The sequence below is a fragment of the Penicillium daleae genome, assembly GCF_028827525.1.
Source record: "Penicillium daleae strain IBT 16125 chromosome Unknown utg000005l_segment0_segment0, whole genome shotgun sequence".
NCBI lineage: Eukaryota > Fungi > Ascomycota > Eurotiomycetes > Eurotiales > Aspergillaceae > Penicillium > Penicillium daleae.
The window spans coordinates 2901241-2923087 of record NW_026623153.1 but is presented as its reverse complement, the minus strand read 5'-3'; the positions used below and the strand labels follow the sequence as shown (position 1 = coordinate 2923087).

At 52.6% G+C, this 21847-nt stretch overlaps 12 protein-coding genes across 12 annotated transcripts; 7 read left to right on the top strand and 5 right to left on the bottom strand.

Moving 5' to 3' along the window:
- Nucleotides 1-518: 518 nt before the first annotated feature.
- dhh1 (DExD/H-box ATP-dependent RNA helicase DHH1) lies at nucleotides 519-2176 on the top strand (the record flags this gene model as incomplete). The annotated part of the gene is made up of 3 exons (XM_056908606.1): nucleotides 519-562; nucleotides 625-697; nucleotides 755-2176. 3 exons carry the CDS (start codon nucleotides 519-521, stop codon nucleotides 2174-2176), a joined length of 1539 nt encoding a protein of 512 aa, XP_056767224.1.
- A 1320-nt stretch (nucleotides 2177-3496) lies between these two features.
- Nucleotides 3497-4851, top strand: N7458_005223 (putative mitochondrial tricarboxylate transporter (Ctp); the record flags this gene model as incomplete). Its single annotated transcript, XM_056908605.1, has 9 exons — nucleotides 3497-3529; nucleotides 3586-3640; nucleotides 3697-3717; nucleotides 3779-3910; nucleotides 3965-4112; nucleotides 4175-4432; nucleotides 4494-4529; nucleotides 4589-4738; nucleotides 4794-4851. 9 exons carry the CDS (start codon nucleotides 3497-3499, stop codon nucleotides 4849-4851), a joined length of 891 nt encoding a protein of 296 aa, XP_056767223.1.
- Nucleotides 4852-5034: 183 nt separating this feature from the next.
- Nucleotides 5035-6369, bottom strand: N7458_005222 (putative mitochondrial translation release factor (RF-1); the record flags this gene model as incomplete). Its single annotated transcript, XM_056908604.1, has 2 exons — nucleotides 5035-6227; nucleotides 6294-6369. 2 exons carry the CDS (start codon nucleotides 6367-6369, stop codon nucleotides 5035-5037), a joined length of 1269 nt encoding a protein of 422 aa, XP_056767222.1.
- Nucleotides 6370-6615: 246 nt separating this feature from the next.
- On the top strand, nucleotides 6616-8223 carry N7458_005221 (DnaJ and TPR domain protein; the record flags this gene model as incomplete). The annotated part of the gene is made up of 2 exons (XM_056908603.1): nucleotides 6616-7584; nucleotides 7639-8223. 2 exons carry the CDS (start codon nucleotides 6616-6618, stop codon nucleotides 8221-8223), a joined length of 1554 nt encoding a protein of 517 aa, XP_056767221.1.
- Nucleotides 8224-8526: 303 nt separating this feature from the next.
- N7458_005220 (protein-L-isoaspartate O-methyltransferase) lies at nucleotides 8527-9318 on the bottom strand (the record flags this gene model as incomplete). Its single annotated transcript, XM_056908602.1, has 2 exons — nucleotides 8527-9150; nucleotides 9217-9318. 2 exons carry the CDS (start codon nucleotides 9316-9318, stop codon nucleotides 8527-8529), a joined length of 726 nt encoding a protein of 241 aa, XP_056767220.1.
- Nucleotides 9319-10312: 994 nt separating this feature from the next.
- Nucleotides 10313-11158, top strand: N7458_005219 (uncharacterized protein; the record flags this gene model as incomplete). Its single annotated transcript, XM_056908601.1, has 2 exons — nucleotides 10313-10478; nucleotides 10548-11158. The coding sequence occupies 2 exons, from the start codon at nucleotides 10313-10315 to the stop codon at nucleotides 11156-11158; spliced, it is 777 nt and encodes a 258-aa protein (XP_056767219.1).
- Nucleotides 11159-11632: 474 nt separating this feature from the next.
- N7458_005218 (uncharacterized protein) lies at nucleotides 11633-13640 on the bottom strand (the record flags this gene model as incomplete). The annotated part of the gene is made up of 11 exons (XM_056908600.1): nucleotides 11633-11677; nucleotides 11736-11807; nucleotides 11870-11937; nucleotides 12005-12059; nucleotides 12120-12179; nucleotides 12242-12634; nucleotides 12705-13025; nucleotides 13096-13151; nucleotides 13228-13299; nucleotides 13364-13419; nucleotides 13477-13640. The coding sequence occupies 11 exons, from the start codon at nucleotides 13638-13640 to the stop codon at nucleotides 11633-11635; spliced, it is 1362 nt and encodes a 453-aa protein (XP_056767218.1).
- A 438-nt stretch (nucleotides 13641-14078) lies between these two features.
- On the top strand, nucleotides 14079-14598 carry N7458_005217 (NADH dehydrogenase [ubiquinone] 1 beta subcomplex subunit 9; the record flags this gene model as incomplete). Its single annotated transcript, XM_056908599.1, has 3 exons — nucleotides 14079-14098; nucleotides 14215-14347; nucleotides 14407-14598. 3 exons carry the CDS (start codon nucleotides 14079-14081, stop codon nucleotides 14596-14598), a joined length of 345 nt encoding a protein of 114 aa, XP_056767217.1.
- A 619-nt stretch (nucleotides 14599-15217) lies between these two features.
- N7458_005216 (histone H2A) lies at nucleotides 15218-15821 on the bottom strand. The gene is made up of 3 exons (XM_056908598.1): nucleotides 15744-15821; nucleotides 15354-15646; nucleotides 15218-15292 (listed from the first exon to the last, which is right to left on the bottom strand). Exons 1-3 carry the CDS (start codon nucleotides 15794-15796, stop codon nucleotides 15240-15242), a joined length of 399 nt encoding a protein of 132 aa, XP_056767216.1. The 5' UTR covers nucleotides 15797-15821; the 3' UTR covers nucleotides 15218-15239.
- A 587-nt stretch (nucleotides 15822-16408) lies between these two features.
- Nucleotides 16409-17059, top strand: N7458_005215 (histone H2B family protein). Its single transcript, XM_056908597.1, has 3 exons — nucleotides 16409-16597; nucleotides 16700-16771; nucleotides 16860-17059. Exons 1-3 carry the CDS (start codon nucleotides 16423-16425, stop codon nucleotides 17036-17038), a joined length of 426 nt encoding a protein of 141 aa, XP_056767215.1. The 5' UTR covers nucleotides 16409-16422; the 3' UTR covers nucleotides 17039-17059.
- A 415-nt stretch (nucleotides 17060-17474) lies between these two features.
- On the bottom strand, nucleotides 17475-19011 carry N7458_005214 (cysteine protease ATG4; the record flags this gene model as incomplete). Its single annotated transcript, XM_056908596.1, has 5 exons — nucleotides 17475-17856; nucleotides 17950-18177; nucleotides 18256-18424; nucleotides 18483-18782; nucleotides 18864-19011. The coding sequence occupies 5 exons, from the start codon at nucleotides 19009-19011 to the stop codon at nucleotides 17475-17477; spliced, it is 1227 nt and encodes a 408-aa protein (XP_056767214.1).
- Nucleotides 19012-19695: 684 nt separating this feature from the next.
- Nucleotides 19696-21813, top strand: N7458_005213 (uncharacterized protein; the record flags this gene model as incomplete). The annotated part of the gene is made up of 4 exons (XM_056908595.1): nucleotides 19696-19756; nucleotides 19825-20631; nucleotides 20682-21279; nucleotides 21348-21813. The coding sequence occupies 4 exons, from the start codon at nucleotides 19696-19698 to the stop codon at nucleotides 21811-21813; spliced, it is 1932 nt and encodes a 643-aa protein (XP_056767213.1).
- Between the last annotated feature and the right edge of the window lie 34 nt (nucleotides 21814-21847).

Sequence of the window (21847 nt, the reverse complement as noted above, 5' to 3'; positions counted from 1 at the left end):
GTAAGGAGATGGTCTTCTCAATCCCCTTGTAGATCACATATCACGTGATCCCAGCGGGGGCAACCGTGATGGCCGCCCACGCAAGTCTTTTGACTTCCCGTGAATCCCTTCACTCTTCTGAACCTCATCTCCCCACCCCAATTTCGCTGTCCTCCTAACCTCCTGCCCACGAGAATCTTACTTGATCTTGTCTTTTACCACTATTCATTGGGCATCCGCTTTGACCACTCTTCAAGCAGACCTATCTCAATTTGAACGACTGCGGCTCTGACTCCAATATTCTCGTCCTTTTTCACCCCTCTCATCGAGCTCTGCGGAACTTTCCAAGACGTCTTCCGTTCTCCTCCCTTGGCTTCACCTCTCATCAACTCTCACAGCCTTATCTACTAAACACCTTTGTGGCTCGAACAATACTTCCCTCTCACTAAATCGCACGGTTCACATCCACCAGCCCGCATCTCGTTGACTTCCCTTCTCAACAACACTCACCTCGTTTCCTTCATTCATCCCCAGCAATCATGGCCGACGCCCTTGCCTCACAACTCAAGAATACCATCCTCGGGTAGGTCATCTGGTGCGATTGCATTATAGCAGACCACTTACTGACCTGATTCATCTGATTAGGGATGGCAACGCAGAACCCAGACTCCAGGACACACTCAAGCTACCTCCTAAAGATGCCCGACCCCAGACTGAGGTTGGTTACTCACTGCTTCTCGTGTGCATGCACGCAGGAAACTGACCAGACTTGCAGGACGTCACGGCCACCAAGGGCCTTGAGTTCGAAGATTTCTACATTAAGCGGGAACTGATGATGGGTATTTTCGAGGCTGGATTCGAGAAACCATCTCCTATCCAGGAAGAAACGATACCCGTTGCTCTCACAGGAAGAGATGTCCTTGCTCGAGCCAAGAACGGCACGGGTAAGACCGCTGCTTTCGTCATTCCTACCCTTGAACGTATCAACCCGAAAAGCACCAAGACCCAGGCTTTGATCCTGGTCCCCACACGAGAGCTGGCTCTTCAGACATCCCAGGTCTGCAAGACTCTTGGAAAGCATCTGGGAATCAACGTCATGGTTACTACCGGTGGAACTGGCCTCATGGATGATATTATCCGGTTGAACGACGCTGTTCATATCCTGGTCGGTACCCCCGGCCGTGTTCTGGACCTTGCTAGCAAGGGTGTTGCCGATCTGTCCGAATGCCCAACTTTCGTCATGGATGAGGCAGACAAACTCCTCTCCCCCGAGTTCACCCCCGTCATTGAGCAACTCATGTCGTTCCATCCGAAGGATCGTCAGGTCATGCTTTTCAGTGCTACTTTCCCTCTCATCGTCAAGTCGTTCAAGGACAAACACATGCGTAATCCGTATGAGATCAACCTTATGGATGAGCTCACCTTGCGCGGTATTACGCAGTACTACGCTTTCGTGGAGGAGAAGCAGAAAGTCCACTGCCTGAACACCCTGTTCTCAAAGCTCCAGATCAATCAGTCCATCATCTTCTGTAACTCCACCAATCGCGTTGAGCTACTGGCTAAGAAGATCACAGAGTTGGGCTACTCTTGCTTCTACTCGCACGCTCGGATGCTCCAGCAGCACCGTAATCGCGTATTCCATGATTTCCGCAACGGCGTCTGCCGTAACTTGGTCTGCTCGGACTTGCTGACCCGTGGTATTGATATCCAAGCGGTCAACGTCGTCATCAACTTCGACTTCCCCAAGAACGCTGAGACCTATCTTCACCGTATCGGTCGTTCCGGGCGTTTTGGTCACCTGGGTCTGGCCATCAACTTGATCAACTGGGAAGACCGTTTTAATCTGTACAAGATTGAGCAGGAGCTGGGCACTGAGATCCAACCCATTCCTCAAAACATTGACAAGAAGCTCTACGTCTACGATTCTCCCGAAAACATCCCTCGTCCTATCTCGAACCCCGCGCAACCCATGCTTTCGGGTCCTCAGCACCCTAGCAACGGTGACCGTCAACCCCGTCGTCAGCACAATCACCAGAATAACGGGCAATACTACAGCAACAGCCGGGGTCGGGGAGGCTCTTATCGTGGTGGCGGTCGTGGACAAGGCCCGCGCCGTGGTCCCCAGCAACATGACCCCAACAAGCCCGCCCTTGCCCCTAGCCAAGTTGGTCTGAAGCCGCCAGCTCCCGTGTCTTAAATCCCCTCATCATCTTAGATCTGAGCTGGGGTTCTTGGAGACCCTGCCAGTTGGCTTTGATGATCTATGCCACAGCTGCCTTGATGGTTTCCTTTCCAAATCGTGCTGCGCATCGCTTCCTTCTTGTTTTTATCTGATTCTTTACCTGCTTTTCTCCCTCTGGCTTTTCCCCAGCTCATGTTTTGTGTCCAGCTCGAAGAATTTTCTTCTCAAATGGACTATGGCAGCTTCACCCAATGACTCTTCCCCGAAGATGAAGCCTACCATTGCTTTCTCACAAAGTCTTCTCTCGTCATGATCCTACGGTGCTGGTGCGATATGTGTATCATAATTCCCCCGTTCTGCTCTTCAAGATTTCCCACTGAAATCATCTCTATGGGTCGCTTTGGGGTTTCTTTTTTTTGGTTTGAGCATGGTGCATTGTCCGGTGCCGTGAATGCTCTGCGATCCTGATTTTTCCACTCCGCACAAGGTGTACATATGCTCGTTCACCATGGTTATGCTTCGACAGGTTGCAGGGCGAGTGGCGTTTTCGGGGATCTTCGATTGACTCTGGCGTTCTGACGGGGTCGGCGGATGCTGATTTTGATGCGGCTTTATTTGATCTTCATTTCCTATTATTTGTGCTGCTCAGAGAGAGCTACGACCCTCCTCGACGATGCCATGGAATTCCACCATGCGGCCGTCTGGTTTTCGATCTCCCCCATCTCCTCATTGCATTTATCTCTCCTCTCCTCGGTTCAGCCCTCGAATCTGGGAGTCTGTTAGCCAGCATCACTCTCCAACTCCCTTCAACCTCGTGCCAATCATACCTGGCCTCGATACCACGCTATCTCGACATCTTTACCTATCTCCATATGGCATATTCTCACATCATGTCCGATGCCTTTCAATGTCGAATTTCCCCCCATTCCCCCACAACAACTCGAAACCCACGAAATTGAAAAACAAAAAGAAAAAAATATCGGAGGAGCACTAAGATGTGAAGCACCTAGAATAGCATCTTGTGAAATGACAAAGAATCCCTCTGATATCCTGTTTGTGTCCTTGACAGTAGATGAAGTAGACCAGGTATCCTAGGTACACCAGCTACACTACATACCACTAGGAGGTATTCAAGTAAACCCGCAAGACGCGGCTTTAGACCCGCCAATTCTATTGACTTGAGAAGGATCAATGTCCGATAGAGGATGAAATATCAAGAAAACCACCGACGTCGGAGTAAACGGAGCTGCGCAAAGTGGGGCTGTGGGCGACCGTAAATGAGCGATCTACAAAACCCGAGGTCCAGCACTTTCAACCTGTTCATCGTCGCTCGAGATGGCTACGGCGAGCAAGGATCCGACGGCAAAGGTGAGCCCATGGTCATTGTAATCGCAGGCTTGAGACTAATCAGTCAAAATTGATAGCCCAGCGCTCTGCGCTCCATCATTGCAGGCTCCACCGCTGGAGCCGTGGAGATCGGTATCCCGCATGTGTCACTTCATAATGAGCGCGCGCTAACCTCCGCATCTTAATAGCAATTACTTATCCAGCTGAATGTACGCTCGCATGGCGCAGTCCTCTACCTACTCTCTATCGCCAAGCTAATTGACGACCTAGTTGCGAAAACCCGGACACAACTCAACCGCCGACTTGCGGAGGGCCAGAAACTCCCGTGGCCGCCATTCGGCAAGCAGTGGTATGCTGGATGTACCACGTTGATTATTGGAAACTCGTTGAAGGCTGGAATTCGTGCGTGTGTCCAGCTCGGTTTGCGTGGACTATAAGCTCATTTGCATCATACAGGCTTCGTTGCGTTTGACGCCATCAAGGCATCTCTCCAGGATGAGAACGGCAAGATCTCTGGGCCGAGAACGGTCGTGGCTGGATTCGGTGCGGGCTTCACCGAGTCTCTTCTCGCGGTGACTCCCTTCGAGAGTATTAAGACCCAACTGTCTGTAATCCTTTTCGTCCCTCAACCCCGGCAGCCCATCACTAACATGGCTGTACTGGTAGGATCGACGACCGCAAGGCTGCCAAGCCGCGTATGAACGGATTCCTCCACGGCAGCAAGATCATCTGGCAGGAGCGCGGAATTCGGGGCTTCTTCCAGGGCTTTGTGCCTACTACTGCTCGGCAAGCCGCTAACTCGGCCACCCGGTTCACAAGTTACACAACGATCAAGCAGTTCGCCGAGGGCTATGTGGCTCCGGGAGAGAAACTCGGAACACTTGCTACCTTTGGTATCGGTGGATTAGCGGGTATCATCACGGTGTATGTGCTGGTAGCTTCCCATGGTGACGTATTCTACTCTGGTTGCTGACCTTTATTGTAGTTACGTGACTCAGCCTCTCGACACAGTGAAGACGAGGTGAGTATCCCAGTTGAGAACAAAAAGCATTATTTGGAAGTCACTGACAATATCTATAGAATGCAATCGCTCGAAGCTAGCAAGAACTACAAGAATAGCTTTGTCTGCGCCGCCAGAATTTTCAAGGATGAGGGTTTCTTGACATTCTGGTCGGGAGCCGTGCCCAGACTGGCACGATTGATCCTAAGTGGTGGAATTGTGTTTACCATGTGCGTCTTATCCGGTGCTTGTCCTTGCGTGATATATGCTAACAACAGCTGTCAGGTACGAAAAATCGATGGAGTTGATGGATCTCGCGGATCCAGAGCGAAAGTACCTTTGAAGGGTAGCTGGACCAGAAGTATGGACCATTTACATTTAGCATAGATGGGTGCGAGGATTTTGCCATTTGAATAGAGTCAATATCCATGAGAATGCGTCGCTATAAAAGTACATGGTATCATTTTCTTAGTGTACAATATGATCAATAGTGCTATGATCTGTTTTTCACAGGCGTTGTGTTCTTTCATTTCTTCATCTTCTTCTTCTCCTCCTTTAGCGTCTCTTCTGCGACCATGGCCTCAACTTCGCGATCAGCCATCCAGGTGCGCACGCTCTCCATAACCGTCTCCAAGCCGTCGCCACCATCGAGGACCCCGTCCAGATTGTGGATCGTGATGCCGCTCCGATGATCGGTACATCGGCTCTGACCATAGTTGTAGGTTCGAATCTTGTCCCCACGGCCCATGCGAGCCACTCCGCCCATCGCACCTCGGCGCAATTGGACCAATTCCTGCTCACGCGCTTCTTGACGGGCTTCGGCGATCTTGGCTCGTAGCACCTGCCAGGCTCTCCGCCGGTTGGAATGTTGGGACCGCTCATCTTGCATGGAGACAACGGTGCCCGTGGGAATATGCGTCAATCGGATGGCCGACTCAGTCTTGTTAACGTGCTGACCACCAGCACCGCTGGCCCGCATCTTTTCCACGCGCACTTCTTGTGGATCGATATAATAGTCACTGTTGGGATCATCAAAGTTCAAGGCATTGTCCGAGCCGCTGCCGCTTTCTGGGAAACTTGGCAAGACCATCACGCTGACGGCGCTTGTGTGCGTTCGGCCCTTGGTTTCTGTCGCTGGCACTCTCTGGACTCGGTGTACCCCGGACTCGGTCCGAAGAATATCGTATGCGCCGTCCGCCTCGATCTCGATCACTGCTTCGGTCAGGCGATCCTCCGAAGCTCCGTCCTCGACATCTTGTTTCAAGACTGTCGGGCGAAGGCCTCGTCGAGAACAAAAGGACATGTACATCCGAAGCATCTCGAAAGCAAAGAGGCCTGCCTCATCTCCTCCTGCTCCAGGACGAATCTCCACGAGACATGGTAAATCTGCAAACGGGTGACGAGGGATCAAGGCCTTCTTGAGCCGGTCTGATATTGTAGGCAAGGCCTCGCGGCTGGCGTCTAGATCCTCGATTGCGAGAGATCGCAGCTCTTCGTCGGTGTCGGGTTGCTCGAGGAGGGACTTGAGCTCGACTATAGATTCATTGGCGCCGTCCCAGTCTTTCAAGACTGCTGTAACGGGAGCGATCTCCCCTGCTCGTTTTGCAACTTTCGCATCGAAGGCCTCTGCCAATTTTTCGGAGAGTTTCGCATGTTCGGCGGCGAGCAATCGCGCTCTCGTCAAGAGGACCGGAGACAGGCCGGAGTCTGCGGCGGCGGCTGGGCAAATCAGCGGAGGTACATTCGAGGGTGGGAGAGCCTAAGGAAGGGGTTTTCAGTATTTACCGGAGTGCACAGATCGCAAGAATGAATTCAGGCCCAATCTAGCAGGCCGCCAGAAGAATCGGCCGCATTGGAGCATCCTTCTGTTGGAGGTTACCAAAGAAAAGGCGTCGCAAGAAGATCAGATCGGAGTATTTGCGGGTTGGCGGGCGTAATTTAATCGTACGGTACGCGTAAAGGCCACCGAACGGGCTTTCGTAGATCTTCGACTTGCATTCCATCGCTGACTTGTCCTCAACACCTTCACTTTTCTTTTTTTGTTCCTTTGGAAACCCAAAACTACTACCCCAAGGCCATGCCCACGGGGCTCAACTAGAAACCAACAATGCGCATCTCGCTTGAAACCGTGACGGCCGTCCTGGCTTGCCTCTCCACCAGCTATGCGCTCCAGATCCCTCCCGATACGCCGCTCTCCGAATTGATCTCGTCCGCCAAAGCGCATCTTGCAAAGGGCTCCCCACGAGATGCACTCGTATACTTTGATGCCGCCGTCTCGCGCGATCCAACGAACTATATCACCATCTATCAGCGCGGCGCTGCTTACCTGTCCATTGGCAAGAACACCCAGGCGTCGGAGGACTTCAATCGGGTACTTGAACTAAAGCCTGATTTCGAGGGTGCGCTGCTCCAGCGATCTCGTCTCAGAGCTCGGTCTGCCCATTGGAAGGAAGCCTTACAAGATCTGGAACGGGCAGGGAAGAAGGACTCGGTCGAATACCAGGAGCTCCAGGCCGCCCGAGATGCAGCAGCCCTAGCTCTGGCTGCGGAGAAGAAGGGAGACTGGGAGGCCTGTGTTGCGCAGGCTGGAGTCGCTATTATGAAGGCGAATACGGATCTGTCATTGCGACAGGCTCGCGCACACTGTCGGTTCGAGAGAGGAGAAGTGGAGGAGGGTGTGAGTGATCTCGCACATGTTCTACAGATCTCCCCGAACTTGGTGGAGCCTCATCTACAGATGTCATCCATGCTCTTCTATGCTCTGGGTGATAGTGACCGTGGTCTCGCTCAAATTCGCAAATGTCTCCACACCGATCCTGATTCAAAAGCCTGCAATCGTCTCTATAAACGAGAGCGACAACTGGCAAAGACGTTAGGGAAATTGCACAGTGCCCTGGAGGCGCGCAAGTTCAGTAATGCCGCAAAGCTGATGGTCGATGATGGGGAAGATACCGGGTTGATCACCGACGTGAAGAATGATGTCGCCGAGGCGAGAAAAGCGGGCCATATTCACCCATCAGCGTCTAACAATCTCTATGTCTTCCTGGTTGAGAAGACGTGCGAGTCCTACCGAGAGGTTTGTGCCTTATCCTTCCTCTGATTGGTCTAGCATGCTAACGTGTGTTGATAGATGCGTATGGTCAAGAAGGCTGGCCCTTACTGCGCCGAATCCCTCCAACTGGTTCCATATTCTCTTCATGGTCTGCTATACCAGGCCCAGACTGAGCTGGACGAGGACCGATTTGAAGAGGCGGTACGCACATTGAACACTGCTCGAGAACATCACCCACATGCCCAGGAGGTCCAGTCCCTTCTTCAAAAGGCGCAGGCCCTATTGAAGCGGTCGAAGCAAAAGGATTATTACAAGGTTATCGGGGTCAGCCGAGATGCTGACGAACGGACGATCAAGCGCGCATACCGCCAATTGATGAAGCAACACCACCCCGACAAGGCTCACGCCCAAGGAGTGTCCAAAGAAGAGGCTGAGAAGAAGATGGCTGCGATCAACGAGGCATACGAAGTCCTATCTGACTCGGAGCTGCGTACGCGCTACGACAATGGAGACGATCCCAACGACCCTGAGTCGCAGCAGCGAGGCAATCCGTTCCATGGCAGTCCCTTCGGCCAAGGCGGCGGCCAGCAATTCGTCTTCCAGCAGGGTGGCCAGCAATTCAAGTTCGGTGGTCAGGGCTTCGGGGGCTTCCCCTTCCGCTGATTTTGCTTTCTTCTTGTTCGCCATCACTTGACCAGTTTAGACTATACCGCGGAGTTTTCAGGAGTATCTACGCCGAGTCTTCCACTGCCCGTTGGAGGGTATTCTGAGACCGGACATCATTGTTCTCCTATGGGTTTGTTTCTCTTTCTTTTCCACAGTTACCCTTGATAGTAAATGGATCATATTCGGCTGCGGCATTCTCTGATTCTTTGACTTTTGGAGTACGAGTAGATAAATTTCGATCCAATCCTGTAACGCCTTGCATTCATTGCCCGGTGATCACATCCGTAGCCAGTCTCTTTTTCACGATCGGGGCGCATCCGTCAGTGGCACGTAGCTCACCTGGAACACCTTCTCCTTGTGGACCGTTCCATCTGCCTTTTTATCCACCACCCAGATGTACTGGCCTCCTCCAAAACCTAGGCTGCTCAAGTGTATTCCATTGTTCTCTGACTCCACTGGGATAAACAGTCTTCCAGGGGCCCGCAGCTGCTCGACCAGCACTGGGTGGAGCTCCTCAGCTGCCGCACCAACATGAATAGCATCGTATGGGGCATTTTCTTTCCAGCCCAGGCGTCCGTCTGCTGTTATGAATTTTACTTGACCGGATTCCTGGAGTTGGCGACCCTGCTCAGACTTGTTCATGTTGGATCGAGCCAGGTCAACCAGTTCGGGAATATGGTCGATGCCAATCACCTGGCCTGGGGCGGAGGTGCCAGGGCGACCCGTCACCAGATTGGCCAGGACGTGTGTGAGGTATCCCGAGCCAGATCCGATATCCAGCACTCGAGATCCTGGCTGGAGATAATCAATTAGATACTCGCATGCGTGGCAATGCATGTGCGGTGCGGAGATGGTGGCTCCATGCCCGATGGGCTGGGGCGAGTCCGAGTACGGCCTCGTCGGCGCGTAGTGGGCGCGATCAACCTAGGGGAAGAGTGTCAAAGGTCTGGTATGGGAAGGTGATGATTTGGAGGGTGAGTAGCTGCTCACGCCTATCATGGCTGCTTTGACACGTTCATTCTTGATCAATCTGGCCTTGTACAGATTCTCAATCAACTCGGTGTTAGTGGATCCGGAGCAATACCACGCCATGGTGAAGGTCCTTGTAGGGTGCCAGCTGATTACTTGATGTAGTCTTCGAAGTCTGTGTAGCATGTAGTAGTCAGAGTAGAGAACCAATAAAGGTTGAACTTTGAAGTTATCCTAATAACCTTTGGTGATGATTTGATGAAGTCGTTGGAGGCAACGTGATCTGTGACGCCATGCTCTCCTCATCCTCCACGTGATAGCATCTTGATTGATTTGTCTCGCTTTACCGCGTCAATGGAATGATCCGACCTTTTTTGTGTGCGTGGACTGTTTTATTTGGTGCGCTTGGTGTTCACCTGTTCCGTTGTGCATAAATACTGCATGAATATATTCATAACCCGCCTTGAGATCATTTGAGGTCCTTGGTCATGCTTCCCACGTGGATATATATATCTCCGCTACGTTGTTCCAAGCACGTTGGCTCTCTGCAAAAAGGGCCCAAGAGATAATTTCAAACACACATGCCTCTGATCAGGATAATCATACATGGAATGCCACCAATACCAGACATCCAGTCATCCCTTTTACCACCACTAGTAATACATCGTACCTCTCATAATTCTACCTCCCAAGGTTAGAGTGGCGAAGGAATAGAGAGTAGATGACGGGCATACAGGAATTGTGGGAATATGAATACTCTATAGACCTGCACACTGTTGGTATATACTCTAGTACTATTCTAATACCTTTTACTAAAATTTATAAGACTCTATTTATAAAAATTAGTACTTTCTCATTCCTTCAGCGTTTCGAGATTGCGACTTAGGAGTATCACATGATGATACTTGTATGCTGACTCACCATTTACCAGACCACTGACTCATCATCCTAAGTGTCATGTGATAATATCTGCTATTTAAACATAGCACGTGACCCTGGAACTTTCCCTCCTACATACCACTGCCGGAATACCCCGATCACCACGTGACTGCTCCGACTTTTTCCGATAGCTTCATCTTAACTCCGACAGTCCGAGGATCCAAACAGCCCTCTCAAAATGGCCACCAAAGAAGATGATTTTGACGTCCGTGCTGAGGTCAACTTCCTGATGCTGGACTACCTGATCTGCCTCGCGATTGAAAGAACACTCGATGCAGCCAAGGTCCTAAACCCCAGCCCAGCACTCCAAGATGAGGTGAATTGGACGGTGGACCCCATTAAAAGTCAGTGATGATAAGCCTTGAATCCTGATTTCTGATTGCGCATTCATACGTGATTTCTGACGACCGCAGGTCTGCGTGCAATCATCGCTCGCTCCCAGCCGGAGAGCCCTCTACCCCACGAGATTGATGTTAGATGGCGGATCCTCACGATTGCCCATCAACTCTGGAACTACCCCGACCCCCAGTCGCTGACTCACATCGCGGACGATGACACCCCGCCTCTTATGAACATTGGGATTGAATTCCTGAAGATGTGCGCGGTCGCCGTCGATAACGTCCACGAGAAGCGATGGTTCGACGTTGGTGCCGAGTTCATGCTCCAATCCGTGCTGCAGGAGCTTCGCGAAGGGAACACACACCCACAGGCACTCGACAAGTTCCGTGCCTGGAATCCGAGCGGCGATGAGCTCATCTCGACGTGGACCGATTACCGCGAGCGCCGTGCTGCATTGATACCGGACTCCACGCAGGATTACGCGGCATGGGAAGCTCTCGATGAGCAGTTTACGTTCGGTTACTTCAAAGAGATGGTGATGACATTCCTCTTCGACCTCATGGCTGTACTCGATCCTCCCATTCTCGTCCAGGCGGAACTAGGCCAAATCAATGGCATGACCCCCGAGGAGACCGAAGAACTGAAGCAGCGATGTGGTTGGTACGGCCCTGGCCTATTCTGGTGAACCGATATGAACTGAAGTCAATGTCCTGTCTGTCGAATCGGAAGGGAGAGGTGGGGAGGGCGGCGAGGGGGTTGATGAAAATCACCCGAAAGCCTCTCCATCCGATTCTTCCCAACAACAACAACAACACCCCAACAGGAGTGGCCAGTTCTTTGTCTAGCGAGACGTCACGTCGACCGGGACCACAGGCACAAGGGACCCACGGCCACCACACACGAGATAACTTTGTCCACAAGGCGCCCCCCCCCCCCCAAACACACCGCATCTAGATGTTCGAAACACGAGAACCGCGTCAAGAGGAGACTACTGTGAATGGGCTACTCCAAAGCGAGACCACGCCTCCAACACCTCAACTGGCTTGTTCAGTGACATGGCGGTTATATTTTGAAATCGAATAATCTACAGAGGGGGACAATGGCGGCTCTAAGCACGCCAAGCAAAAATCTACCAACAGGGTACCCATGGTGGAATCGTTTACCCGAGCAGCATGCGGCGGGGGTCCTCGATGTACTCCTTGACCTGGGATGGGGATCAGAACCTGTTTCGAGCTCGAAGGATAAGGATTCCAGCAACATACCTTGATAAGGAAAGTGACAGCCTCACGGCCATCCAAGAGACGGTGGTCGTAGGTGAGAGCGAGGTACATCATCTGTTGGCGAGAATCAGTATCCTGTAATCGCAACGGGGACAAAGGAGGGAGTGCTATCTTACCGGGCGGATTTCAACCTTGCCGTTCACGGCGACAGGCTTGTCCTTGATGGCGTGGAGACCCAGAACGGCTGGAGAAAAATTTGTCAGAGTAATGTTGCATGGCAAAATCCTGGAACGGAACGAAAAGATGCCTACCAGTCTGGGGCAAGTTGATGATGGGAGTACCCATCAGGGAGCCGAAGACACCACCCTAATGTATTGTTAGCAAGCATGTCATATTATTACAGCCAATCAGAGACTCAAAACTCACGTTGCTGATGGTGAAAGTACCACCGGCCATATCCTCAATGGTCAGCTTGTTGTCACGAGCCTGTTGTCAAGCATTTAGTAAACTGCTTTCCTCAATCCCGTAGAGCGCCTCTTCTGTCTTACCTTCTTGCCCAGCTCGGCGATCGACTGCTCAATCTTGACCAGGTCCATGGTCTCAGTGTTGCGAACGACCGGGGTGACCAGACCCTTCTCAGTAGCAACTGCAACACTGATGTCAACGTAGTCACGGTAGACGATGGTGTCACCGCCGTTGGGGCCCTCAATGGAGGCGTTGACAGCGGGAACATCCTTCATGGCCAGCACGCAGGCCCGCGAGAAAGCGCTCATGAAGCCGAGCTTGACACCGGTCTTCTTGAGAACATCGTCCTTGTACAGTTTACGGAACTCCATCAGCGAGGACATATCAACCTCGTTGAACGTGGTCAGAGAAGCCGCGGTGTTCTGGGACTGCTTCAGGCGCTCGGCAATGCGCAGACGCATGCGGTTCATCTTGACCTATTGATTGGCAAGCGCTCGTTAGCCCCATATCATCAATTACGAAGAGGAACCAAGGACCAAAACATACCCGGCGCTCCTCACGACCGCCAATGGCGGGTTTTGACTCGGAAGCAGCAGGCTTGGGGGACTCGGCCTTAGCAGGGGTCTCCTTGGCGGGGGCAGGCTTGGAGGGAGCTTCCTTGGGCTTCTCGGGCTCGGCAGAGGTCTCCTTAGGCTTCTCAGTAGCAGCGGGCTCCTTGGGCTGCTCGGGAGCAGTCTCCTTGGCCTCGGGGGCAGCACCGCCCACCTCCAGCTTGACGAGATCCTGGCCGACGGTAACGGTGTCCTCCTCGTTAACAAGAAGTTCCTTGATGACACCGGCTTCCGGGGCGTTCACGGCAACATCGATCTAGGGCGCGAGGTGCTTATGTTAGATTTTGTAGATCGAGAACAAGCGTTGGGTTCGAGAACGAATCTACCTTGTCGGTCTCAATAGTGGCAATCTCCTCATCACGCTCAACATAGTCGCCAACCTCTGGAAAAAGGGGTGTCAGCTTCTATAGGACGAGAACAAGTTTTTTTTCTTCGCCCGCAAAACTAGGTGTGCATACGTTTAGAGAATTGCTTCAGAGTACCCTCTGTAATCGACTCGGCCATCTGGGGGACCTTGACGATGGAGTCGGCTAGATCGCATGGTCATTAGTCCCATGTCATATCCAGCGAATGGAAGGGGGTCGTCGTAGCTACCGTAGGTGCGAATCTGGGAGCCCACGAATGGGGCGAGGTTGCGCGAGACATTGGCGCTGTTTGGACCGTCGATCAGTATATGGAATGCGACTTCAAAGGGCACATAATCTTACCCCGAGGACACCTGCAGCAGGCCAGAGGCTCTAGGGAAGGTATTGGAGCGCGAAAGGGTGGACAGGCTCTGGGCTCCGCTAAGCCGGCTGGGAGCCCGAGTGGCCCGGGTCAGAGTCGTCAGGCGCTGGCCGGAAAGGCGCGCGAGAGGGAATCGAGCAGCCATGATGTGTAGAAAGACCGAGTTCACAAACAATTAAAGTCACAATTATCTCCCAAAGGAAGTTGGGAGGAGGAGGAGCAGAAAGCGGAGAAGAATGGCTAGGGGTGAAAAAGAAAAAGGCCTCAAAACGCCCTGTTGCTGTTACGTAGCCGAAGCCAAAAGCTCCCGAAGCCGAGATGCGGAAGAAGCGCGGCAACGGAGTAATATTCTTACGCTCTGCCAGGTCTCTGCCAGGGCTACGGGCATCCGCAGCAGCCCAAATGGCACTTTTTGCAACGAATGGGGACGCCGAGAATAGTCAACCCGCAGCCCTTCCCATTCCCGGGACGACCTGATCGAATTGAACGCGGATTGTTTAGGAGACCAACTGCGCCCCTGGACTCGATTAGACGGACTCCTCCTTCTCAATCATCTCGCTCCCATTGTGATTCTAACTACACAATGTCCACCTCCACTGTGACGTGAGTCCCTGACGTCGCCTCGTTCTTGCGCAATTCCACTTCATGACGAACCTCCACCACCGTCACCTCCACCATTCGCGGACATCAGGATAATCTGACTGACCTTACCGTTGCAGGTCGCTCTACCGGCGGTCCCTGAAGCTGTCGCTGGATTGGGCTGTCCAGCGATCCATCTGGCGCGGACAGGCCGTCTACATTCGCTCCCTCTTCGATGCCAACAAGGATGTCCGTGATCCTCGCCAGCAACAGGTACGCGACCATAATCGAGCTCAGGCCAAATACCCTACTGATGTGGGATAAACATACAGATCCTGCTGCGCGAGACGGAGAAGCTGCTGAATGAGTGGAAGCACCCTGACCCCTACCGGGCTCCCACGGCCCCGGGTGGTACGTGTCGACTGTTTGATATTGGCTTGTCGCGTGTACAACTAACCGTCATGATAGGAAACAAATGGGAGCGCAACATTCCTGCTCCAATTCTCCCTTGTATGTTCAATTGACCGACTGTTCCTCACTGGGCTACATCAGACTAACCATATGCCACAGATGCGGCCCCCCCCCGCTGCCCACTAATGGACTGGGTTTGGAGCAAGGATATCATTACATTGGGGGTTTGCGAATCAATTTCACACACTATTTTTCTGTTCTTTAAATTACTGTCACAGGCACATGTAGATACAATGAAAAAAAAAAAGCCTATGTCACATTTCAAACCCAGTCGAATTTGGACTTCAACGATCTGATAGCAATTCGAGCATCCAGAAACTGGCAAATTTGGTCACGCTGGTCCAGAATAACAAATGAGATATCGAACGAGAACCAGGAGCCACCGGTATTACGAGGATGTCAGAACGAGGGAAACAGAAAGGAAGTATAAAAATGGAGGACCTAGAATCTTTTCATTGATTCGGGCGTTTGCCCGGGACTAGTTATCCGGAAAAAAGAACTTGAAATCCCTCGAACAAGCTTGAAGTTCGTCGGTATCATTCCATGCCCGTAGGCATAATGTACAACCTGGAAACTGAAGAAAAGAGAAAACGCAGAGCCATAACGTGCCCGTCCCATAACCCCATTATCGTGTCAATGAACCAACCCACGCCGGAAAAAACAAAATGAAACCCGCGATAAGAAAAACCACCGTTTACAGCTCCTGGCTGCCCTTGCCGGCCTTTGGGGTCTTCTTGGGGAGGAGGTCTGGAGACACACGCGTCAGTAAATAATGATCCCAAAGAGAATTGAAAGATGGAAAACGTACTCTGGTGGATGTTGGGGAGGACACCACCCTGGGCGATGGTGACGTGACCCAGGAGCTTGTTCAGCTCCTCATCGTTGCGGATGGCAAGCTGGAGGTGACGGGGGATGATACGGGTCTTCTTGTTGTCACGGGCGGCGTTACCAGCCAACTCGAGGATTTCAGCAGCGAGGTACTCGAGGACGGCAGCCAGGTAGACGGGAGCACCGGCACCAACACGCTGGGCGTAGTTGCCCTTGCGGAGCAGACGGTGGACACGACCAACGGGGAAGGCCAGACCGGCCTTGGAGGAACGGCTGTAATGGATTGATGTCAGAATGAGTCGTTGAAAATCGGACCTGGATGGATGTTTTTGACATGACTGTCAAAACATAAGGAAAAGGGTGAACTTACGACTGCGCGTTCTTGGAACCGCTAGCCTTGCCGCCAGACTTTCCGCCAGTCATTTTGAATGTAGGTTGTGAAGGTTGGGGTTTTGGTGGGAAAAGGGTGGTATAGGTTGGTTGTTGATGGGAGGTCGAAGATTGGATTGGAGAGAGTAGTCGTACGTGGAAGAAGAGGGGAGGGGCGTCGAGATGGAGGTAGAGGAAACCTTTATAAGAAACGCGGAGGGTGACGTTGGGCGGGCATCAACCAACGGAACTCCAGATCACGCTCTCGCTTAGCGGGATCGGCCAATGATACGGCGGGATCACGGCCAATCCGCGTTGTGTTGACGGGCGGGCGCATTCCCAATCAGGAATGGCCTCGTATTGATTACCCCGTACCAGCCCATACACGGGACCCGCGTGATCGCCCCTCCCTTTCACTATGCGGCCCCCACCGTCAGACGCGTCGACCCCCTCTTAATCATACAGATCATACCAACTGGGGACCGTATTGAAATTCCGGCTCTTTTGTGCTCTTCTGGATCAACGACCCGTGGGCGGTCGCGTATATAAATCACCGGTCCCCCTCCACTACCGCGCTTTACTTCCTCCTTCTCCATCTCTGCTTCCCACCCTTCACGCTCCATCCATCTTCCAACTTTCTCCAAATACTCCCAACCACTTTCAAAACCCCATCATCAACAATGGCTCCCCCTAAGGCTGCTGAGAAGAAGCCCTCTACCGCCGGCAAGGCTCCCGTTGGCGGCAAGGCCCCCGCTGAGAAGAAGGAGGCTGGCAAGAAGACCGCCGCCGCCTCTGGCGAGAAGAAGAAGCGCGGCAAGACCCGCAAGGAGACCTACTCCTCCTACATCTACAAGGGTGAGTTTTCCGATCCAACTTGGATGTTTTTTCTTTTTCTTTTTCGGATATCCATTTCTCTCTCGACGCGACGCCTATCTGACTTGGTTTCCCTCTCTCTAGTCCTCAAGCAGGTCCACCCCGACACTGGTATCTCCACTCGTGCCATGTCCATCCTGAACTCCTTCGTCAACGGTATGTTTTGAGCCTTGCTCATCCAATCTGAACGCGTGTCCCGCGGTCTGTTTCGATTTTCCAGTTTCTAATCCAGCATTCTTTCCAGACATCTTCGAGCGTGTCGCCACCGAGGCCTCCAAGCTTGCCGCTTACAACAAGAAGTCCACCATCTCTTCCCGAGAGATCCAGACCTCCGTCCGTCTGATCCTCCCCGGTGAGCTGGCCAAGCACGCCGTCTCTGAGGGTACCAAGGCCGTCACCAAGTACTCCTCTTCCGCCAAATAAGCGGTTTCTTCGCTTGTGTTTTTCCCTTTTCTTGCGGCTTTGCTCTTGTTTTTCCTGCCTCCTGATCTTTTCCTGGGCTCTCGGAGGCGGTTCGGTTATGGGTGTTTTGCGGGTTTTCTAATGTGTCATGGGATGGTATCAATTTTCTTTTCCCCGATGGGCGACTTTTTCTGATGGTTACTACTCTATGCGCGTGGTGTAACATAACAACTCGGGTCTGGGGCTGGTTGCACGGTTTAACCTTCCCCTAACTAGAACGCGAAATTCCAAATGCTTGATGGCATTAACACGCTATTCTTAATTCTGCTCTTTTTTATTCCTTTAGATTTCTGTACATGGTCCAAGCTAGACTCTGGTCTCTGATATCTCCACTTCTCCTGGCTGATTTCCATGACTTTGCGGCTCCATTCAGCTCTAATCCCCCAGCTATCTCGAATTATACCAGCGCGTCTGCATCTGAATCTGAGTCGTCCAAGACCTCCACTTCGTCCAGCGCTTCCTTCCGGCCATGTCCAGCGTCGATGGGTGGTTCCCCCGTGACAAGATGAATGATCGGCTTCCCCGGCGTCGACTGGACTCGGGCTTTCCAATCAGTCCAATCAGCATCGTTCTTGATCAAAAATCCAATGAGCATGCTGGGATCCATATCCTTGATGTGAATACGCCGCAATCGACGGGTGTGGTAGCTATCCAACTCCTCTGCACTATATGCTTCATTTGGGGGATAAGGTACGGCTGGGCGTGTGGAGTGTGGGTCGAGGAAGAACAAATGCGAGTCTTGCGACCCCACAAAGTAATGTGACGCAGATGGGCGACCCCTGTTGGTTCGGAATGAACGCTTGTTAACATTCATGTTTTCCTGATATGGTTTGTTTCTCGGTGGTGGAGTGAGGTGCAGATCCAGAACTTACCCGGCGATGCCCACGGATTGCGGATATTGCAAAGTCGCTTGTAGTCCATCCCAGTAGACCGATGTAACATGATCAATCCCCAGCCGGAGGCCCATGAGAATCAGCGTTGGCTGGATCTGTCCGCTTTGGTCGCTAGCCAGTCGAATAAACTGGTCTTCGTATACATCGGACGTATCCTTGGTCACGTAGACCCTAGGCATTGGTGGTTCCTGTGCATTTGATAGCATTCTGGTACATCTCTGGTCAGCCTTATTGGGTATGTGATTTTCAAGACTCGCGAGGCTAGCGGGTGACAGTGATACGAACTGGATACATCGTGCAGTCGCTGATGGCCCAAACCATTCCCCGGGGTATTTTCCGCACGACTCGGCTCCGCACTGGACAAATCGATGTATGGAGAATGGAGCATCAGGATGATCTGCAAACATGGCCAGCAGTTTTGATTCATCTTCGGGTCCATGACCTCTTCGCCATTCTGTAATGATGGTCAGCGTTCTATGTCTCGGTCATCGTGGTCCGGCGAGCTTCCGCACCTCGTCCAAATTGCAGAACGCAAAGGGCATTTGCAAGGAGACTCTGCCCTGACCGGATCATGCAACCCCACCCGGTATCGGATGTGAAGCCCTGCGAGTCCATGAGCTGGCTACGCAGGCGGACCCCCAACGTCATCGAGGACGTAGCTTCGGGTTTTTTGCTGCGTGGGATGGGCGCGAAGTGTGAGCGGTAGGTCATCCATATTCGCGATTCAAAGTCGGCCAGAAAGGCCTCAGGCCAGGCACCGCCCGTGTCGTTCACACGGTCTGCTGTTGGTTCGACGTGACTTGACTGGTCTACTGGGGCACATCATGGAATATTAGCGACTCTTCGCTGGCCTGTAGCGGATATTCGGGTCTCTTTGAGAGACACCTGCATACCTGCATCATGGGGGCCTGGTGGCTGGGTGGGCGTGTATTGTTGGCCTAGACACCATATGGGGGATCCTGGTGCAGTGTCATTCTTGGGTTCGGGGTCCCAGAAGTATTGTACGATACGCTTGCATTTCTCAAGGTCGACCCCTGTCATCTCCGCGGGCTTGTCTGTGTCGGTCACTTGGAAGAGGCGGGTGGGGGGAAGAAGTTGGAGGGGAGGAGTATCAATGAGGGGAGTTTCACCAAACGCGGAGGTTGCGGGTACTTGGACTTGAGAGATATATATAATGAACGGAGTATGTACCTCCACCTCCCCCATCAGACGAGAAACTGCGAGATCCGATCGGAGATCGAACAGAGAAATCAAACAAATAAACAGCAGCCTCAATACGAGAATAATGAAACCGATTCGAAATTGAAACTACAAGAAGAACCGCGCGCGCGCGCGAGAGAAGAAGAGCCCGAAAGAAAGAGAAGAAAAGAGACGGTCACAGGCACCCGTCACGACGTCACTGCGTCGATCAGGCCGCGCTCCTCGAGAGAGCGCGATAGCAAGAGCCGCGGAGAGAACGCGGATAATACTCCTTCTAGATACCTACAAAAGAAAACGATGAGCGTTACTTATCTATCCAAAGGATTTAATCTGACATTCGACCACTTTCTCATGTGTTTACGACGCTGGACTGTCCCACTTGCTCGTTCCAAACGATAAAGTGTGAGTCCTCCACCGCCCGGCCCCACTCCCGCAGAAAGTCCAAAAGATCCATAGAATCCATCCTCCCCTCTCCAACTTTCTCCGTCTTCCACCCCCCTTCACCCTCCTCTTTCCCATGCACACATGGCCCGCCATGGGAAATCCAAGGCCCGGGCCAAAAGGCCACCTGCAAGGGTGATATCAAGTAATAACCCCCCCCCCCCAAAACCATTCGAATTGTCCACAATCTTGACTGACAATCATTGCAAAAAGGTTCGCCACATCGGTTCACCATGCAGCAGGAGGCCCGCAATACCGAAACACACACACGGGACTGGCTGAGTAGTAGTCTCCGCCACAAGGCCGTGCAGTTCGTCAAGGCCGGGGAGCTACAACGGAGTGAATTCGAGAAGGTCGACCAACCAGATCCAGGAAGCCATGATCAACTGGGAGACGACTCCCAAAGGGCATCACCCGACGGGGCTAGTCCACCAGAACTGATGCAACAGGATGCCGAATGCGGCTTCTTCTTTGATGCCACGCCCCAGGCCGTGACCGACACAGGGCTCCCAGACCCGATCATACGAACCGAATGGAGCGACCCCGATGAATCGAGCGAGGACGAAGTGGTGTTTACAGGTCGAAAGACCGGCACGAGGCCGATCGTGATAGAGACTAGCCAGGAAGAGCTTCAAGTATTGTTGCAGGCACCACCGACGGAGCCGCTGGCGACCCAACATGGACCGGTGGCGGTAGACGCTCCAACAAGCCAGATCCCCCGATCGGAGCAGAGCCAGAATCACGCGCAGGCACATGCACAGGACACACGTAGATGGACACGAGAAGACGAGGATACCATGTTGGCAGATTACATCGCCAACATGGACACTGATTACCACGAGGACACGTACTCTCGCCTGCATGCAGACCTTGAAGGCGGCATTGACGTTGCCCAGGCTGCAACAGACTCAATGTCATCCTTGCCCGACCTGGACAAAGCCAGCGAAGGAGTGCCTCAGGTGGATCGTACTTCAGTGGAAGGCGTCTCCAAGGAGGCACATGTCCAAAGCTCGATTGATGGTAAGTGCACTAGAGTCGGAGCTGAATCTACTACTACCCTAACGTGGAAGACACAGTATTCTCTCGGATGCGTCTCGATACAGAAACAGATCAGGTCCCTGATTCGAGTGATGACGATGATGAAGAAGACGATGATGAGGAGGAGGACGAGGACGACGACAACGACGTGAACCTGGATTCGTCGGATGAATTTGACGTGGATTCTGACGATGAGGATCTGGATACAGAATTGCTGGAAGACTTGGCGATCAACTATCTTACCGACAAAAAGAAAGGCGGGCGTGCCGGCAAAATCTCATTTGCATCGGCTACGGCATTCGCAGATGCCCTCGAGGCAGATCCCTACTATGGACTCGACATGATGGACTTCAATCGACCAAGCCTGCAGAAGAAGGGCAAAGGCAAGAAACCACCGACCCTGGACATGATGTTTTCCGATAGCGACCTCGAAGCCCACCTGCATGAAGTGTGGCAGACCGATCGCAAGAAGAAGAAAGCAAAGAAGCAGGAACGAGAAGAGCTTCGCGCCCAGGGGCTGCTAGGTAGGAACAATGGAGAGGCAGATCTCAAAGTCAAATATTCCAAGGGGATGAACCTCGAGGAATTGATCACCGAGATTCGATCTTTCCTGTTGTCATCCAATACCAGGTGCGTAGGATCTTACTCCCCACACCATATGTTACACCATTTACGATCAGCCGCTAATACACGTCCAGTCTTTCATTGCCAGCGATGACGAAGCACCGTCGGAAGACGATACACGAGCTGGCAAACTCGATGCACCTGAAATCGCAATCCCGAGGCAATGGACCCTCACGGTTCCCCATGCTCCTCAAGACCTCTCGCACCCCCATCTATACCCGCAAGACTATCTCCAAAGTGGATGATCTGCTATCTGGCAAAAAGCTCAATCGCCGACTCTTCCAGTCCTGGGGCGCAGATGCATCCAAGTACAGCAAGCCCGTCAAGGTCAAACGGGGGGCCGTTGGAGGTGCGGTTTCCTATATGGATGGCGACGTGGTTGGTGGCACTGCTCCAGAGATCGGGGCCGGGAATCGAGGACGTGCCATGCTGGAAAAGATGGGATGGAGCAGTGGCACCGCGCTCGGGGCTGTTAACAACAAGGGCATTCTGCTCCCCGTCCCGCATGTGGTGAAGAATTCTCGGACGGGTCTGGGATAAGAGGTTACCCTCGTATGGATATCAATAACGAGGA

What these genes read in the sequence shown, in the direction of transcription:
- N7458_005216 (XM_056908598.1), bottom strand. Translation starts at nt 15,796, where the DNA reads ATGACTGGCGGAAAGTCTGGCGGCAAGGCTAGCGGTTCCAAGAACGCG. An exon ending in GGTTCCAAGAACGCGCAGTC is followed by an intron (nt 15,647 to 15,743) that starts GTAAGTTCACCC and finishes AATCCATTACAG; the next exon opens with CCGTTCCTCCAAGGCCGGTC. An exon ending in CCTCCCCAACATCCACCAGA is followed by an intron (nt 15,293 to 15,353) that starts GTACGTTTTCCA and finishes GTGTGTCTCCAG; the next exon opens with ACCTCCTCCCCAAGAAGACC.
- N7458_005215 (XM_056908597.1), top strand. Translation starts at nt 16,423, where the DNA reads ATGGCTCCCCCTAAGGCTGCTGAGAAGAAGCCCTCTACCGCCGGCAAG. An exon ending in CTCCTCCTACATCTACAAGG is followed by an intron (nt 16,598 to 16,699) that starts GTGAGTTTTCCG and finishes CCCTCTCTCTAG; the next exon opens with TCCTCAAGCAGGTCCACCCC. An exon ending in CCTGAACTCCTTCGTCAACG is followed by an intron (nt 16,772 to 16,859) that starts GTATGTTTTGAG and finishes CATTCTTTCCAG; the next exon opens with ACATCTTCGAGCGTGTCGCC.